Below are 18,814 nucleotides of genomic sequence, written 5' to 3'. Positions count from 1 at the left end.
CGCATACCTGGTTGACACATTTCTTGCAAACATCTATCTTCCCCTTCTCTGTCCACCCCTTCTTCCCACCATCTGTGTAAGTGATTTACAGTGGTTAATTATTCCAATCTCTAATGGGCAGTAACATCATGTGACCTGGATTTGTGATGCCCCATTAAGACAATGTCAGTCCATTGGAATGTAGACTGCAGCACAAAAATTATGGACTAATGAAAGTAATATTAAAAATTGGAAGTGGACGTATGTAGGAACATTGTGCATAACAAGAAATGTAGTGCAACACAGTGCACACATTTGAAACTAATATTTATTTACAGCAAGACTTGCTTAAACACACTATTCTTTGTTACATCTCCAGGCACTGTGATGTATAAATTGTGAGCTCATCCTAGAGCAAGCGATCTACAACAGCTAGCAGGAGAAGCCTGGTAGCAACAAATTCACTCCACTGTATTGAACTGTCTGCCCTTGAGACTTATTTACTATAGTTGCAATTAGTACGGGAAATTGCAGATGGAATTAGAGGCCCCCTGGAATGACCTGTATTTGAAGGTTGTTCGCCCTTCCCTTTCCTTGTTAAGGTGGCAGCCTTGATCACATTGTCTGGCATGTTACTAACATACTGCTGTATTCCACTGTAAAGTAGGATCTTCAAATAAGTTCAGAAACTCTTTTGGAACTGCACAGCTTCATCTGCATCCAATGCAGTATCAAAAGATGTGTACTCATTCACATCACCCTCTAACATGCCTTGTAATGTACTGTTTACATTATTGACAGTGTCATTTCAGGTGCAAGAATCACTGTCTCTCACAACCTTTGCATAGTGTTGAAGTTATTCCCAATATCCAGCTGGACACCATCTATGAACTCTGCAGTGGAAGGTACAACAATCCAAAGATGTGATTTCAAATGTACACTGCCAGCTGCATCAGTGGCTACTATTCTTTCTCTGATTGCTTGTAACTATTCTGAGAACACTTGTGCTGTGCCATCCTGCAGAGATGCTCTCATATTTTGATTCAACAACACTTCATGCACGTGACCCAACAGAAATAAATATCTCAAACATGGGTTAATTGTGTCAGCAGGTGTAGACTTTGTGATGAAATGCAGTGTTTGATGAAAGTCTGCACACAAGAGTGCCATGATGCCACCCATTGTGTTGTTGTTGTTACCTCTTACACCCCTAAAAGCTACGTCCAGCACCTTGATGAAATTGTTGTGTGCCATGATGTACTCATCCCACACAATTACATTACATGTCCTAACACCTGACCTCTGGCCTTGTTTTTGTTGCATGATGGATATTCTTGTTGTGCTATGTCAGGTGGTAACTTAAGCATGGAATGGGCAGTCCTTCCTTCCTCCCTCCATTAATGTTATCGCAGTGCTTGAAGTGGCGACAAAGAGAGAGGAAACCTCTCACCATACCCTGATTTCGGCCAGAATTAAATTTTCTATGAAGGTTTTTCTTGTGCCTCCAGGTGCATCAAGGAAAATTATGACACCCCATTGTTATGGTATGCAACCTGTGATAATATAATGTGCTTTCTTCTGGTCCTCATTCAGTTGCAAGTTGTCAACGTTGAAGTTCATTTTAGGTATGTACTCCGCCCACAATACAAGTTAAAGCAAATTTTGTTGCTCTTGCCGCAGGCGTTTGTCCTCAAGGAAAATCAACACTCTGTTGAAAACATCCAACCCAAACATAATGGCCACAATTGGATTTTGCCAGGTATGTCCTCACAGCTACAGTTGGAGTGTGGCAAGTACGACCTTACTCATTGCCTTCTTATATTTCTCCAAGTATGTTTGGATTACAGTGGCTGCTTCTCATTAATATTATATCAAAAAGGTTCATTATGTGCTGGGACAGGGAGACCAGTTGGATTTGGCGTCCTTCATTGGGTTACCCCAGTGCTTGGCTCTTTCAAGTAACCCCAACTTGTGACATGCCTCAATAAGTGTTGTGCACACATTGCCATTTACTGTTCGCAACTCCATGGAGGTATGTGGTCTGCGAACCACATAAAGAAAAAGTCTGAGGAAGTAGCATTTTGTGTTATTTGGGTGCAGTGTGAACATCCTAGCCAATGCATCTCTTCCAACAGCTTAATGTCTAGGCTCACATTGGCCTACTTTTCTCATGTCAAATCTTTCCCTGATGTGTGCCACTTGTATACTTAGGCACACCTAGATACAGCAAAGTTCTCACAAATGGATCCCCCTGACATAATTAAAAGAACGTTGGCTACAGTGGAGTCATTGTCTTTGTTGAAGTACACTGTTTGGTCATTTTCCAAATGCATGTTGAGATGTGTGATGGCAGGGTGCCATTTGTGAATTGGAAATCTGGTGATGTGCCAAATTGTGTCATTGCTGCTGGTGAACCTCCCCAACTGGTATTGCATTGTTTTGTCTGCATTTTGTTCATTGCAAATGTCAAACACTGCCCAGTCTCTCCCCTTGTTGACATATCTGCATATGTATTTAATTGACTTTAAGCTGGTACAGTACTCCACATTGATGTGTGCACACAGAATTTTCATTAATAGTGCTGTGTATGGCACAGTCCATTTGTTATTCAGGTTCCAGTTGTAAGTGGCCACCAGTAAGTGTTATTGTGAACCGTATATTTTCTGGTCATTGACATCTGTATGCTGGATATCCGTCATTTCCAGTTTGCATTTTGTTGACAATTGTTCACAGACAGTTCTTGATGCAGATGCTATTCCTCATACATGGGGATTGTGGACTGATATTGCTGGATGGATCATGGATCATATGCTTTGTTATCAATTCGAAAAGTTCGTGATCTTGTACAGTGTCCAGCAGCTCTGAGCATATGATGGCACTGATGTCCATATGCTGCAGTTTGTTTACTAAATGCAAGAAATTATGTGTGTGTGTTAGTCCTTGCATCTGCCACTCAGTTGTGTACATCCAACAATGGACCAGTCCAGATACACAACCGTTTTCTAATACACCAATTAGTTTCACCTGCCTGTACATGAATACTCTTGCAACTATGTTATGCAACTCACTGGGCACTTGATTGTTGGTGAGTATCCTCTTGATCTCTAGCATCTGCAGATTACATATGAAAGTGATGAATAAATCCTTTTTCCCATATTTCCTCGTGTGTGTCATCACATCTTGGGTGCATTTGCGCATTTGTCTAGGACTGCATGTGAACATCACCAGTAGTATCACTAATGCAATGAGATTTTCTATATTCCTGTTGTCTGCAACAACATCTCTGAGGTTCACATATTCCTCAACACACAAATTATTTGATTGACACGGATGTATGGAAATAGCTTGTTCTCAATTTTAGCATACATATCGACCATGTATTGATGAAACAGTTGCCGACAGTTTACTTAGGGGTTGTGCTCATTCTCTCAGACCATAAGTCAGTACATGGAAAACTCCATAGTAGATGCCATCTTATTGTGGATGCACCAGTTGGTGGTATCACCTGTCTTACATTTAAATGGTACCCATCCTTACCAAGAGGGGAACAGCATGAGGTATTCTAGGCTGTCGTACAAATGAAATGTGCACCAATTCATTGTACCACCAGTGAAGTATGATGTCATGGTGGTCAGAACTGTCTGTTTGTGATAACTGCCACCACTTCACGTTCATGTGGCACACTGAAGCACCATTCATATTCACCTGGTGACCATTGATCTTCCCTTATGATGAATTTTGTAATCATCCATCAGCATATGTTCTGAACAGGTTGATGCAACTGTTGTGTTGACAGCACTTTTTGTAACATCAACACAATTTTACGCCTTGTTCCTGGAATGTAAGCACACATAGTGTCCATTTCCATTTCTTCACTGCCCATGAAGTATTGTTGAAGGAATTTTGGGTGGATGGTCACACGATGGCATCGAGGAACTGAATTTGTGGTAACTCTGCCCCTGCACCATAAATTTTGTAGGAAATGTGGCCTGCTCAGAAACTGCCTTCAATTGATAAGCAGGTATGTGCACTGCATTATCGTGTAACTGTGTCTTGCATCGCTTGCAGTCACATCTCATGCTGTTATACTGCCTCTGATGTGCTGGATTCAGCTGAGCATTGTTTCATGTTTTGTAACTGGGTGTCATACCATTGGACCATCTTTGAGGCTATGCTTGTGGAAGCTGTGTTGCTCAGTGTTCCAGTCATGTGTTCTTTTCCTGGGTAATTCCCTGTCTGCTCTTATGCTTACATTCTTGGCACAGGGGCCACAATACTGATTGCTGTATGTTTCCTTTTTAAAGTTTTGCTGGTCGCACTAGTATAACGCTTCAGAAGGAAGCATGTGGCATTACCTTGTGAGTAGGTCCACAGGTGTGGTGGCATGGTGAGATGCTAGATAGGAGTTGTGGCCATGCCTCCCATACATACCTGATGTGACATTGTCCACATCTCTGTGAAGTTACCATATGCAGCTGTGGGGTGCAGTCATGTAAGTGCAGAACTTCAATTGTGGATCCAGAAAGAGGGAGCGGGAAGGGGGGGGGGGGGGGGAGACGTGTGCAGCACGTTAGTCAAGCATCTTCTGACAGTTCACTGGAGCAATTTCAACCAAATTTGGCATGCATACTGCTTGCCCACAAGAGTCACTGCTGTGGGGATTAGATCCCATAGGATGGAAGATATGGGCAATCTGCAGTACAGGGGCTGGAACACACTGTTTTCCTCATGTCTCCAATCCTATGGTATCTATGAGGTTACGACTCTTGTGGGGCAGGCAGTACGCATATCAAATTTGGTTGAAATTGATCCAGTGGTTTGGGGAGAGATGCTGAACATACATACATACATACATCCTGTTACATCTTTAAACACATCTGGTGTTCGTTGTTTCAGTCTACAGTGGATCTCAGTTTCAAACAGATAGCAGTAGACTGATGATAACTCGTGAACTATAACTCACAAAAGCACAAAACGGCAGCTCCGTGGCCGTTTATAAATCCTGAAAACTCTTCTGTAATCAAAATAGTAGGTGCTCATAGAATGCACTTTCAATAATAAAAACATTTTAACAACAGTGGATCACAACTCACAAGTAACTGCTCACTGCTCATCTGTGGCAGTTGGACAGTTTATACTGATCATCAAACAGATCTTGTATGCTAACACTGTGTAAGTTTGAAACTTTTGCTTCATTAGTTATCACATTGTATTTATTCTGTACCTCAGTCATTTGGAATCACTTATCCTGGGAAAAAAAGTGGCAAAGACATTAGAAATGCTGGGATTTAATGGTTCATTGTTGATAAGATTGAATGCTTCTTGCAGCTAATCACACAAACAGCTAGTTACCAGAATCATACAGATACAAACTGTACAGTGTTTAAAGAAGTTGAGTAAAGGACAGTACAGTAGTCACATCTGTAAGTTCATGCTATTCATAAGTAAATGATTCTCCAAGCTGGGCATTTAACTTGTTTAATTGAACGCAAAACAACAATGGAAATTCCTGGAAGGGAAAACACATAAAATAAGGAAAACGCAGTCACTGACCTATAGTGGACTGATGCATCACACACAAATACACAAATAATGGTATTCACAGTAGCTTTTGAGCGCTTGCTCTTTCTCTGGTAAAAGTACACACATTCATACACCCACAACACACACTCCCACTGTTGTGCTGAGGCAGATTAGTGGTTATCTGTCATTGAGAACATTGACCTCAGCAGATGGAGGTTGGGGGGGGGGGGGGGGCGGGGTTTGACAGGAAAGGATGCAAGAATGCAAGAGGTTGGGGGGGGCTAGCCGTATGACTCAGCAGGTGCACAGCAAGACAAATGCAGTTCAGAGGGCAGAGATAAAGACAGTGATTGGGAGGTGTGTGAGAGAGGAGAGGACAGGAGGGCAGAGGGAAGGATGGTGGAGAGGGAGAATGGGACAGGAGACAGAAAGGGAGAGTGGTGAAAAAGGGAGAGGGTCAGAGAGAGAGGTGGGGAGGAAGAGTTGTGGGAGAAGACAGTACAGCTCCTAGATGGGGAAGGAATGGTGTGGACAGAAGAGAGAAGAGAAAAAAATAAGCTGAGGCGTGGGAAAGCAAAGGATTAAGCCAGGGGAGTCCTGAGTGTGCTGCCATAAGCTGGTGCCAGCATACTAGGTGGCATAGAGGTTGTGAGAAGATTGATAAAGGCCAAAGACAATTGCAAGATACACACAGGAAACATGCCACCAACACCCCCTCGGCCGCATGTATTTAGTTGCCGCCATGCTCCGTGTTCCAGTCTGTTATCCAGCGAGCCATCGAGTCAGAGTCGCAGTCACAGCCTCTAGCTCTGAATCAGACAGCACATAGTGATCAGAATAATGTACACTGAGAGTGCCAGATATGCTGGAGAAAGAATTCCCACTTGTTTATTTCATAGAAACTTGTGCTGGAAGGGAGTATCCAAATGACCTGTGTAGTGAAGCGACTGTGGTGATGTGGTGCACAGCATGTTCAGTAACTGGATGGTAAGGTTTGTCATTTGCCACAGTTTTAAGGTGGCCATTCATATGTGTAGGCAGTTAATTATTTTTCATGCCCACATGGATTGCTATACAGTAATTGCAGCACAGCTGATATATAACATGGCTGCTTTCACAGATGGCCCAATTTTTTTATTGAGTAGGAGATGCCTGTGGCTAGATTGGGATAGGAGGGGGTGGTTGGGCAGATGGGACAGGTCTTTTACCTGGTTCGACTACAGGGAAATGATCCATCGAGCAGGATTGGAATAGGAATATATAAGGATATGCTGTTGGTTGGGTGAGCGGTGGATCACTTTGGGTGATGTTGGAAGGATTTTGGTTAGACTATCCCTCATCTCAGGTTCTCTCAGAGTAGTATTAGAGATAGTCGAAGCCCTGATGCAGAATGTTGTTGAGCTTATCAAGGCCAGGGTGATACAGAATGATCAGAGAAGTGCTGGTCAGTGGCTAGTTAACAGTAACATGTCTCCTGGTGTCAGTGGAAGAAAGAGAGAGACTGCTGTAGGGGGAGGAGGTGGGGAGGGGGGGGGCATGAGCTGCATAGGATATTGTCTGTCAGAGTAAAGGTTCTTGCGAGATTATTGGTATATTTAGATAACTCTTGCTTTCCACTGTTAGTGCAGTGTCCATGGATGGTGAGGCTATAAGGAGGAGACTTTTTGACTTGGAGTGCGTGACAGCTGTCAAGATGGAGGTACTGTTGGTTGTTCCTGTGCTTGGTATGAACACGCGTTGAAAGAGCCATCTGAGAGGTGGTGGTCAACACACAGTACCAATGAATTGTTTATAGACATGGCCTTTAAATGTGAAGTAACTGTGGGTCAGGATGTGGTTGGCTAGAAGGCTTAGGAAAGACGTGGTGGGTATGATATCAGGAAGAAGTTTGGAAAGGTGGTGTTCCATAGCTGCAAGGCCGTGGTCATGGGGGATGTTGGATGCATAAGGATAGCACACCCACAGTGACCAATAAGGAGTGTGGTGGTAATGGCACAGGAAATGTGAAAAGGCAGTAGAGGAAGAGAGTGGTGTCTTTAATGTGGAGTGGAGGGTCACAGAAAATAGTTTGGAGCTGTTGGTCAACAAAGGCAGAGGTTCATTCTGTGGGAGCATTGTACCCAGCCATAATGGAACAATCAGTGGGGAACACCTATGGGATTGGGTTTGTGGAATTTGGGGAATAGGGAAAAGGTGGGAGTGTGGGTGTTGCTGGTATGAGCAGTTAGATGGATTCAGATGTCTCGTTTGAAGTAGAGCTAAGGCCTTGAGGAACAGGTGGATCTCCTGTTGGACTTCTGGGATGGGATCATGGTCGTAAGGGTTGCATACAGAGGTATTGGAAACTTGGTGGAGACCTTGAGGCACATTGACACTATAATTTGTGATGACTGGGAGGAGACTGTCTGCAGGAAGGATGATAAGGTCTGGATTGGTTTTCAGGCTATGGATAGCATTGTGTTCCATAGGAGTGATGTTGAACCCAGTGGGAAAGGATTTAGGAAGGGAAGGGGAGTCCAGGTTAGAAGTGAGGAATTTTTGAAAGACAACCAGGGGATGACTGGGTGGCAGGGGAGAAGAATCATGGTTCAAGGGAGATCGGAAATGTTTTAAACGAAGTTCTGTGTAAGGTTTTTATTGCCTGTTTTTAGGGTTGTGCAGTGAAGAAGTGTTTCCCCTGTAGAGAATGAGTACAGGAAAGAAGGTCCTTTAAAAGTCCAGCAGGGCTGAAGTTGTGTTTCGGGCTAAAGGTTAACTCTTTAGAAAATACTGAGACTTCTGTAGGGGTCAGAGTTTTGTCAGAAAGGTTGGCAACAATGTTCCAAGATGCCTATTCAAAAAGTATTTGGGAATATGGAAGGTGGAGTAAGTTAGCAAGGCAAGGCCCAGAGAGCTATGAGCGGTTGAGAGCGAGAGATTATATCAGAATGGTAATCTCTTCTTTGTCTACATAATCCCATGCTGTCATAAGACAAGTGTATCTGTGACAGCTTCCTCAGATGGCGCTGGGAATTTTGTTCCAACTGCTGAAGGGAAGTGTTTCTGTTGCAGTGATAGCATGAAAGAAGTTGTGATCGCAGGATAAAAGGATTTTGTGAAGGGAGTAGAGGTTGTCAAGTATGCTCTGAGCTTGGACTGTATGATTATGAATGTACAGATTAGTGAGGGTGAGGTACTAATGAACTGGAAAAGGTTAAGGCTCTTGCAGTAGGATGGGTGACAGCCTGAGATGTATCCATCAGGCTGGATACATTTCCCAGACAAGATGTCAGAAAGAGGATGTGTGCTTGGAGTTTTGCTAGAGCAAAGGTGAGTTTTCTGAATTGGCAAATGTCTAATAGCCAGGGACTCATGATTGAGTGGTCAGAGGACAAAAGAAGTGACTGAAAAAAATAGGTAAAAAATATTGATAGTAAGAAGGTGCAAATTTATGGTTGTAGTGTTATAAATAGTGGGTCTGTTTAGAGAGATATGTTAGAGGGAAGATTAGAAAATGGAAGTAGTAGACACACTCATAAATATGTATGTTTGTTATCAACTTTACACATGCAACAGTAGATAAACATGTGTGACAGTACAATGCAATCATAAATAAATACACATGATGACCTAAAACTCAAGTTAGTCAGCATGAGTTGGCAGTGGAGAAGAGGTTAGAAACTCCATTGGGATTAAATATTTGAAGAGGCTGTCACTGTGAGAGCAAGGAGTTGCAGTACAGAACTTATTACTATGGTGGCAGTTGTAACAGCAGATGTTCAAATTGTCCAATGCAGGATGACAAGTTGTTTTTTTGAAGGCAGGACTGTAGAGGAGAAGAAAATGTAGACATATTAAGGGATAAATATTGGATGAATGAGTTATATATAAGAAAATTGTTTGATAGCGCAGGAAATGTATTCGGAGTTACAAATAGGGGCAGCCTCCAACTGTAGAATGAGATGACAACATTGAAAATTTTTTCTGGACTTGGACTCAAACCTAAAATTCGCACTTGTTGTGGATGGACACCTTAACTGTTTTGGCTATCTGTTGACACTTCACAGCTAGACCAAAACTTCATTGTCTGTGTGTCATTAACCTACACTTGCACACTTAGTGTAGCACCCTTACTGGGGAGACGTTTAAGTGGAAGTCGCTAGCCTGGTATCAGTGGATAAATACAGTATTGCTATGCTTGTGAAAGTGATGGAGAAGAGGGCACCCCCACCATCCTGGGTGCCTGGAAGACAGGACTGTCAATGACATGAAGGCCATTTTGATGTCGGCCTCCACAACGAAGGGTGTCAGCTTGGGGAGTAATGAACTGGTGAAGAGAGGAGCTGGAGGTGGGGACCTGACTACAATCCCTGCTGCTGGCATTCAGGCTTAGTGCAGAGGGAGGGGCTGGCACTGGCTATGAGAAGCAATTCCAGAGAACAGGAGACTGGTGGTGCTGATCTGATGGTATCAGATGAACAGGTGGCGCCATTTGAACAGGAGATGCCAGGCGAAAAGCCAGTGTCAGGGCCCCAGCTCACAGAGTTGGCCCATTGCCCACCCTGGAATGTAAAGGGTTCTAGTGGTGCACCAGGAGCTGATGCTCAGTGCAAGCCATGAAGAAATGGTTGTTGTGCTGGCTGTGTATGATGGTGTGATCCAGTGGTGGCACCGCCCAAAAACCATGCTCCAGAGCAGATGTGCCAGGCACAGACTTTGACGAAACTGGCACTACTGGAGGCAACCACCTGGCAGCAAGAGTTGAGCAGCATCCACTGTTGACGATCATGCAGGAGCTTTGCGGGATTCTTAGCCCTAATTGATGTCATTCTGTAGGAGCTTAGTAAAACAAAAGAACCTCTTCAAAGGGAAAATATGCTACGTACTTGTATATTTGTGTCTTACAATTCCAGACAAGGTGTTCTGCCTCTCTGTTCAGCTGCAGATGGAAAGTAGGTGCCATGATATGGCAAATGGCATTGTGGGTACAAAAGTCCTGAAAGATTGAGCCAAAAACTGAAGACTTTGTTCAAAACAAAAATGCAAGACCAGCCTTCGATGGATGATATCTTCAACAGTACTTTGATAGTTCTGCCTGTGCTCATAGGCAGACAGTGAATGACATAAGGAAAATGAAACAAGGGACTAAATCCTTTATTGGCTGCCGGATAACCAAGTTCACTCACCACACAAAAATGCAATTTAAGAAATTAGTAGAAGCTGATGAACATTTCAGTCATACACACATTGACCTCATTGGGCCTATGCATCCTTCTAATGGCATGACTTACTGCTTGACTGGTATCAGTCACTTCACATCTTGGATGGGAGTCACACCACACGAAGACATTACAGCTGAAAAAATACCAAAGGCTTTCTATCTGCAATGGATGGCAAGATTTGGCATTCCATCACAGGTAATCACTGACCAAGGAAAACAGTTTAGATCACAGTTGTTTAATAGTTTGGAAATGCATGTGAAATGAAAATTCAACAAACTATGCCATATCATCTTCATTGCAGTACCAAGGTTGAATGACTAAATAGAACCTTGAAATCTGCAATCACGGCCCATAACACTTCTAATTGGACAGAAACTATACCTACTGTTCTACTGGGGTTCCACTCTGCTGTACGAGACACATCGAGCCATAAAGTTGCACAGATGGTATGTGGAAAGACTATAAGACTTCGTGGTGATTTTTTTGAACACCCAACTATGAAGACTGACCCTGATTCGTTTGCATCTGATTTGCAAACGCAAATGTTATGTATGAAATCTAGTTGTTCCAAGAGACGTGCAGACATTTTCTCATGTCTTCTTGAGATGTAACAGGGTTAGGAAACCATTAGAACATACATATGATGGTCCTTTCCTTGTCATAGCAAGGCAAGAAAAATATTTCTCTATCGAGAGGACATGCGAAAACATACATGTATCAGTGGACAGACTTAAACCAGTCTCTCTCTTACAGGGGAAAAAGGGAATTAGAAAAGGATCTTCAAAAATTTTCCAAGGACATCCAATCACATTATTCCCCAGAGAAATCACCACCTAATGTCAGAGGATCAATTGTTTGAGCAGGTTGTCTCTGTGGATAAATAATGAACTATCACATCAGACACTGTAAAAAGTTTCTTGTAATTATGATGTAAAATTTTTTTGTCATTCTAATGTACTTTATATTTGTTTTGGTTTAATGTTGTGTTGACCTTTTGTAGGAAATTGTTTTCAGAACTGTGTATTAATTCATATCTACATTACTGGTGGGGGAGTAGTGTAGAGATCACAGTGATTATGGGAGAAATTTTTGAACAGCTATTCATTGTAGCAACAGGAAAAATAATTGAGGGTTCACTGTTATTCACATGCTGTTTCAAGATACCCTGAATTTTTTTTATTTTTATAAATGCTTTGTGTTATTTGTTTTGGAAAAAATTAAGTGATATTGTGTAATTAGCATTGTTTGTTGGAAGCTGTTAAATAAATATTGTTAAGCAACATTTTTGAGCTCCAGTAAATATATCATGCTACATCAATTATAATACAAGACTATTGCATTTCAGATACTAACACAAAAGAAATAAGTGATACAAAAGGAAGTTAAATAAATTATTTCATCTAAAAGCTGTATAATTAGAAAGTGCCAAAAGTACAGGAACTACTTTATTAGGAGAAGTTTCGATGTGTTTTTGGATTCCCAAAGTTTGGCATGAATTTTCAAGAAAATGACATATTCTAGTTGAAATAATTAACAGTCTGATGGTTTATTTAAGTAACAGTAAAAATTTTGTGGTTGTAGAAATGTAGGGGCTACAAAATTGAAACACTGGCATCTTTAGTTCAGGTGTTTCTGGAACACGAAAATTTTGAATTCAAACAAGTATTGAACTATTAAATTTTTAGAAAAATTAAAATGTTTGCCTGAAAGTAGAGAATGAGGGCTTTCAACTAAACTAAGTCAATCTGAAAACAAACATTTTATAACAGAGTGGAATGTTGACAAGCACTTGTTTTACAGGTATGGTAAATTATGAATACATCTTTACAGAAATTCTTTCCAAATGAACTATTTACATTATCATCATCAGCAAAACTGCAAATTCAAGTGTGCATAAAAAAATTAGTGAAATATGGCATATAATTTTGCGTAATCATAGTATTCCCATTATTCATGAGAAAGGATCATAAAAGAAAAATATTACTGGGATCAGGAGTGCTATAAGAACAAATTAGATAATCCCAGCCTGCTTTGTTCATGTCTCCTTCGTTGCTTACACACACTGTTTGCATAATCGTATAAATGTATTATGTATAGGCTGCACAGATTCTTGTCTCAAATTATATGTGAAGCACTGTATTACTAGGACAGTGAACCTATGTTGTAATAATAATCTTTGTCTTACAGGTAATGCAGCACCACAACGTTCCGCCGTGAAGCAACTAGATGCTCCACACTCAGTTATGTGTAACGCAAGTGTACCCTCTTCCTTGAGACCCATAGAAACAAACAGTGAAGACAGTCTTGCTCACGAACTAAAATGTTCTGAGCCTATTCGGAGAGATCCTCTCTCAAAATCAAGTCAGACAAGCAATGACTCCAACACTGCACTAGAACCCCAATGCTTGGGTCCATTTGAAGAGTCATCATGTGTCAAGTGTCCTAAGTGCTCAGTGGTATTGACTGGGTATTTTCAAATTCTCAGTCATCGTTGTGTTTGCATATACCTTTGCAGTGAGACAGTGAAAAAAAAAATTAAATGCTTCTTTTGTGTGAAGGAGTATAGTACTGTGAGATCTTTGAAAAAGCATATTAAAACATATGTTCAAAAGACATACGTAAAGTGTAGCATTTGTGGTCTACGCCTTACCAGTGAATCTTCTTTCAGAACACATGCACTGACACATACAAATCAGTGGCCATATCGCTGTGACATCTGCGGTCAGGGTTCTGTATCAGAGTATCAGTTGGAGAATCATAAAGCCACTCACGCAAAGGAGAAGTCTTGGATGTGTGATGTCTGTGGAGCCATGTTTCACAATCATGCAAGACTAAGGAGTCACAAAATGGTTCACTCAGAAAGGAAACATGAATGTGACTTGTGTTACGCAAAGTTCAGAGAACGTTATCAACTCAATGAACATAAGAGGAAGGTACACTCTGCAGTGAAAATTAAGTTTCAGTGTGAACACTGCAGTTCAGCTTTTACATCTAAACACCAATTGAAGTACCATATAGAAATGAAACATGATGATAATGTAGGTGGAGAAAGCTTCATTTGCTCTGTGTGTAATAAAGAATTCAAACATAGATTTGCTTTCAATAGGCACATGTATAAGCATAAATATCAGAATGAAAATGTAATTTACACATGTGATATGTGTAAGCGGAATTTTGCACAAAAATCCTCTCTGACTAGGCACATTTTAGAACACAATGGGAAACAATTCAGTTGTACTCACTGTGGAATGTTATTTACACAACGAAGTAGTGTAAAAAGGCATATGTTAAAATCGCATTTCAGTGACAGATGACGCTTATGTTTATGTGGGAGAGACAAAAGGAAAACAGGATTTTGTGACCTCTGTGACTGATAGGAAAATCTTGTGAACTGTTGGACTTATCATATTGCTCTCCAAAATTATTAAATACTTGATGTTTTGATCTCTCGTGTGGGATCTTCTTCAGGGTTGACAGACAAATGGACATGTCAAAAGAAAGTGTATGTTCACACACAAAAGACTGTTTCTTCTCACTTTTTCAGAGTAGTGCAGTTTTTGGATAAAAAAGTTTTGAAGCTGCTAATGGTAAATACTGATAACTGATAAGGAAATAGGAAGGAGGATACATTATTATAATATCATTGTTTTCTTGCCACTGAGGTGGCTTCCTGATAACATTTACTTGCTTGATGGCAGGTAGCCATGAAGCCAAAATTTCTTAATGCGTGATTTTAAAAATCCTTTACAAAAATGGTGGGTCGCATCTGAACTTGCAGTATTCAGGTTCTGGAAACAGTTGTTCTGATCTGACAGACAAGGTCATAGGGAAAAATTAAGAAATGTATTATACCATAGGTTAGAAAGCGTAAATTTCTGATGCCCCAAATATCTGTTTTTCCCAGAATATATGGTCTCCCATAGGTAGACAAAGAGGGATGTTCAGGGTTAACTTTCCAGTGTACTTTTTAGTTTGTCGTTTATCACAGAAACTGAAACATCTGGTTGGGAAAATGAACACTTTCTTGAGGGATTCCGAACATTCATTATAAATGTTGTGAAGGATTTCAAAAATTTGTTGTAAGGAGTACACACAGTGAAGATATCCAGAAATGACATTCTGGTGAGTTTCAATGTGCCTTTTTTAAAGACATCCCAGTAATAGATGCTATGTAGTTTGTCGGAGGCAAAATTGCTATAAATATATGTGAACTGGTCAAAATCTGCACGTGGTTAAGTTGTTTTGAATATAAACAATAAATATTTGAGCATCCTGATGATAATGCTGTGTGGTCACTTTTGTTGTCAGTAGAAGCTGACATTTTTGGGAGCATTCCCAGGAACTGGCATTAACTAATGCAGAACTAAAACTATGCTGGTTCCACAATGTCAGTGTTTCCGAGCTTGGGGTAATTACACCTTGAGAGGTAAAATAGAATTTTAGGGATAAAAACAGAAAGGGTTCAGTATTCACTACCTAATTAGACTCGTAAGTTTTAGATAAGCACTAATTCTAACATTTTTAAATTTGATTGTTAACACATGATAGACATGGCAGAGGTTACAGCGGATGTATTTATGACACTGTTTGAAATTTACACACTGTCAGTGATGACAGTTAGCTGCAGCTCACCACTTCCTTAGAGCAGCATATCCATTGCTGGCTCCACCGAGATACCAGCTTGCTCATCGTTCTTCTTTTGTTAGTCAGTCATTTTCTTGCCAAATGCTAGTAAATCATCGGACACGTGAAGTGAATGCACAATTGTTGCCTCCGATTTCACTACACAGATTGTTAGATGAGAAACAAAGGAAGGTGAGCGGAAGTTTTCCTATTCCAGAGCCAACTAGTAGCTGAGAAATTGTTAATTTACAGCATTGCATTGGTAGGTGTTTGTACTCATGGAACACCTTCCATGTTGTGCGTTTGCTCTGGATTGCACACATTGGTGAAAAGAGTTGCTCCAAATGCAACCTTCAGCCACTGCATTATACATTGCTATGCTCTGGCAGTGAAAGCACTTCCTCCTAATTTGTTGAATGTACTCACTTAGGCAGCAAAGATTGTAAACTGCATCTGAGGTACTGCAACAAACACAAAGAATTGTGGAAAGAGGTAGGAAATGAATTTGATGTTCACTTCTTCCTCACAGAAGTGTGATGGCTATCACATGGCAAGATGTTGCATAGAGTGCTCAAGCTTTGACAAGAAATAGTTTTTTTTTTCCTAGAAATGGTAAAGGTGGAAAAGGAGATAGACATAACATACCAAAATAACAGATAATATATTTATTTCCAAAGTGGCATATCTTTGAGATATCATTGTAGAAATAAATATATATATAACCTCAGATTTCCTTGAAATATGGTGACTATTTTGACAGCACAAGATGACACTGCCAGTTTTCCTCACAGCTTTGAGCTTTAGCAATTCACAGTTGAAGTTCAATATTTTGCTTCTCCAAGAACTGATAGAGATGTACAATGCGAATAGAGAAAAACGGTTATTGACACATGGAATAAGTCAGCACTTATCATCAGTAAAAAATTCTATCAGCATCAACTTTCCTGAAATGGAGAATAAACAAGACTGGGATTTAAGACTGTTTTCCATTAATGAAGGAATATTTTCAGAAAGTAAAGTTCAAGCCAAAGCAGAATTTTTTAGTGAAGACAACGCACTGAAAATAGATTTATCTTAAACAGAACTAGCAACATTTTGGTGAAAGATTAGTGATGAGTATTCTTTATTATAAGAAAAAGCCTGATTCCGTTTGCCACACCTTACAGAGTTGAAAGCAGATTTGCAAATGGGGTGGCAATGAAAACAAAAGTGAGGAACCAATTGAATTTGGAAGATGATTTACAATGTGCATTGGCCGACACCAAACTGAATCTGAAGAAGATTGTGAAAAATAAATATTAGCAAAAATGTTACTGACATTCATTATTTCTTGGCTTAATATAATGCCTAGAAAAATATTTCATTTGTTGAACTTTAATGAAATATGCATTTCCGTGTAGTTTTAAAAATAGGGATGTTCAAAAAATCTAAACTTCCCTGAGGTACTGAACTCATGAGGGCATTGATCTCTATATGATCTCGTTCAAGGGTAAAGGTCCAAGAAAAATTTGGAACCAGTGCAGTATGTGATGACATATTTGTTGTATGATCATGCAAAGAAGAGCTATATAAATTACACAGTTTCCTAAATAACATTCCCCTTGGAGATAGTGAGGCTGACCTCCTGCTCCGAGATGTGTTGATCTATAGAAGACTGATCAAAGCAAGATTTCTTCAGGAAAAAATTGTTGGTTAATGGATACAATGATTTTTACATTAATAGAGCCTTCAGACGAAGTCAATAATAATAATGCAAACAAGGTGAATGAGGAACCTAACTCAAATTCTGTTACCATTTATCACTAGAGTAATCAACTATGTAGGAAAAATCGTTCGGAAGAATGGCATAAGGATCACGTTTTTTCAGTCAACACAAAATTAGACTTTTTTTCTATCTAGAATGGATGTGATTAAGATTGATTGACTCTACACTGCAGAAATTGAAGTGATATGTGGTTGTGACAAAGAATATACTGGCAAGACTGGGAACACAATAAAGTAATATGTTAAAGAGCATGAATGCCACACACATTTACGACAAAGGGTATAATCTGCAGCACTGGAGCACCAAGGTGAACATGACAAAGTTATAGATTTTAATAACATGAGAGTTCTAGCTAAAAAAAGTAATACTTGTAAAAGGAAACTCTGTGTGGCAGTTGAAACGTAGAAGAATGAGCTAATGACTGATAGAGATGATGATGGCTACAGGCTTGTGGACTTCATGGCTACCTGCCACAAAAGGAAGTAAAAATGTAGCCATAGCATGCGAGGAACATAAATGACTATCAGGAAACACACTCAGTAATTTGATAAAGTTCCCACACTTCTTTTAGCATGTACCCAATGACAATGGTCCACCAATAGCAGTGTAAGATTTTTGCACAAATACTCCATTTCTCTGAAAAAACTTGGGAAAACAGCATTTTCATAAGAAAATACGCCATTGTTTTTCAACAGTGGTGAGCCACCAGAGGACACCTAAAATGAGTGAATGAACTGTCCTGTAAAAGATTGTTGCCGAGGGATTGAAGCAGCAAGTATTTTAGTGAAGAGTAATTTAATGCAGCCTAAAAGCCTGAAAACTTTTATCTGTAAATGGAAAGCAATGATGGACAAAATGCATATGTGAATTTCTGTGTGGCTATTTTATAAGAAATTATTGACCATTATATTGTAAGTTATCTATACTTCTTTTTTATAATTTTTTTTCCACTTGAATTTTAAACCAACAGAAGACAACTACCTTGTTATTTTCTTTCTTGCTCACAGGTGTCATAAAATGTAATAATATTTCAGTCATAAGACAGTTTGAACAATGAAAATGGATGGCTTTTGCTGAGATGACAACCCTCCTTCCTTACCCCATGTCTTGACAGGATTGGCATGTTAATCAGGATTCAGCATTTTTGGTGGTAGAGGATGGTAGGATGTCTTTCCTGTTGCCACCTAGTCCCCCTCCGCAACCATGATGGAATTTATGTATCCCATCTGTCAGCATTTAGTGTTATTTCATGTGAAAGTCTGTAAACTTTTTTGAACTGTTTGCAAGTCGTGAAACTGAGGTAGGGCATGGGTACCAGCCTGGCATGCAACAAGTCAGGTTGGGAAACCACCTAAAAATCACATCCACGCTGCCCGGCACATTGTCCATCATCGTTAATCCATTGGGTAAATTTGATCTGAGGTGTTAAGATATCATCTAGCAATGTAAAATTGAAACTCGACCTCTTACTCAAACATGAATGACACACGAGACAGACATGTCGATGCAACTGACCATCACACTGCTGCCAACAGAAAGTCTGACTTAACTTTTACTTCTCAAACTAAAAGGTTCATCATGCAGTTTGAATTCATAATAATCAACCTTATACACTGTACTGATCTGACTTTCAACTGATTTGATGACTCCACTGCAGTCTGTGTTATTGTATCAAAACCACTGAAACTTGGCCATTAATTAATTAAGCATGTAAGTACTAGAA

The 18,814-nt window shown here is 40.1% G+C and overlaps 1 protein-coding gene across 8 annotated transcripts in view; it reads left to right on the top strand.

The window, feature by feature from the left end:
- The window catches only part of LOC124596463 (zinc finger protein OZF-like), a 170,016-nt gene that overhangs the window by 99,660 nt on the left and 51,542 nt on the right, over window positions 1–18,814 (top strand). For 7 of the 8 annotated variants that reach the window (XM_047135606.1, XM_047135598.1, XM_047135605.1 and 4 more), the window contains one exon: window positions 12,891–18,128. The exons of the other annotated variant lie outside the window; for it this stretch is intronic. In XM_047135606.1, the coding sequence (XP_046991562.1) occupies window positions 12,891–14,017 (1,127 nt within the window). In that variant the 3' untranslated portion in view covers window positions 14,018–18,128. Of the gene's footprint in view, window positions 1–12,890; window positions 18,129–18,814 lie in introns of those variants that run through there. 8 annotated transcript variants of the gene reach the window in all.

This window comes from Schistocerca americana, chromosome 2 (genome assembly GCF_021461395.2).
Source record: "Schistocerca americana isolate TAMUIC-IGC-003095 chromosome 2, iqSchAmer2.1, whole genome shotgun sequence".
Lineage (NCBI taxonomy): Eukaryota > Metazoa > Arthropoda > Insecta > Orthoptera > Acrididae > Schistocerca > Schistocerca americana.
This window is presented reverse-complemented; position numbering and strand designations above follow the sequence as displayed.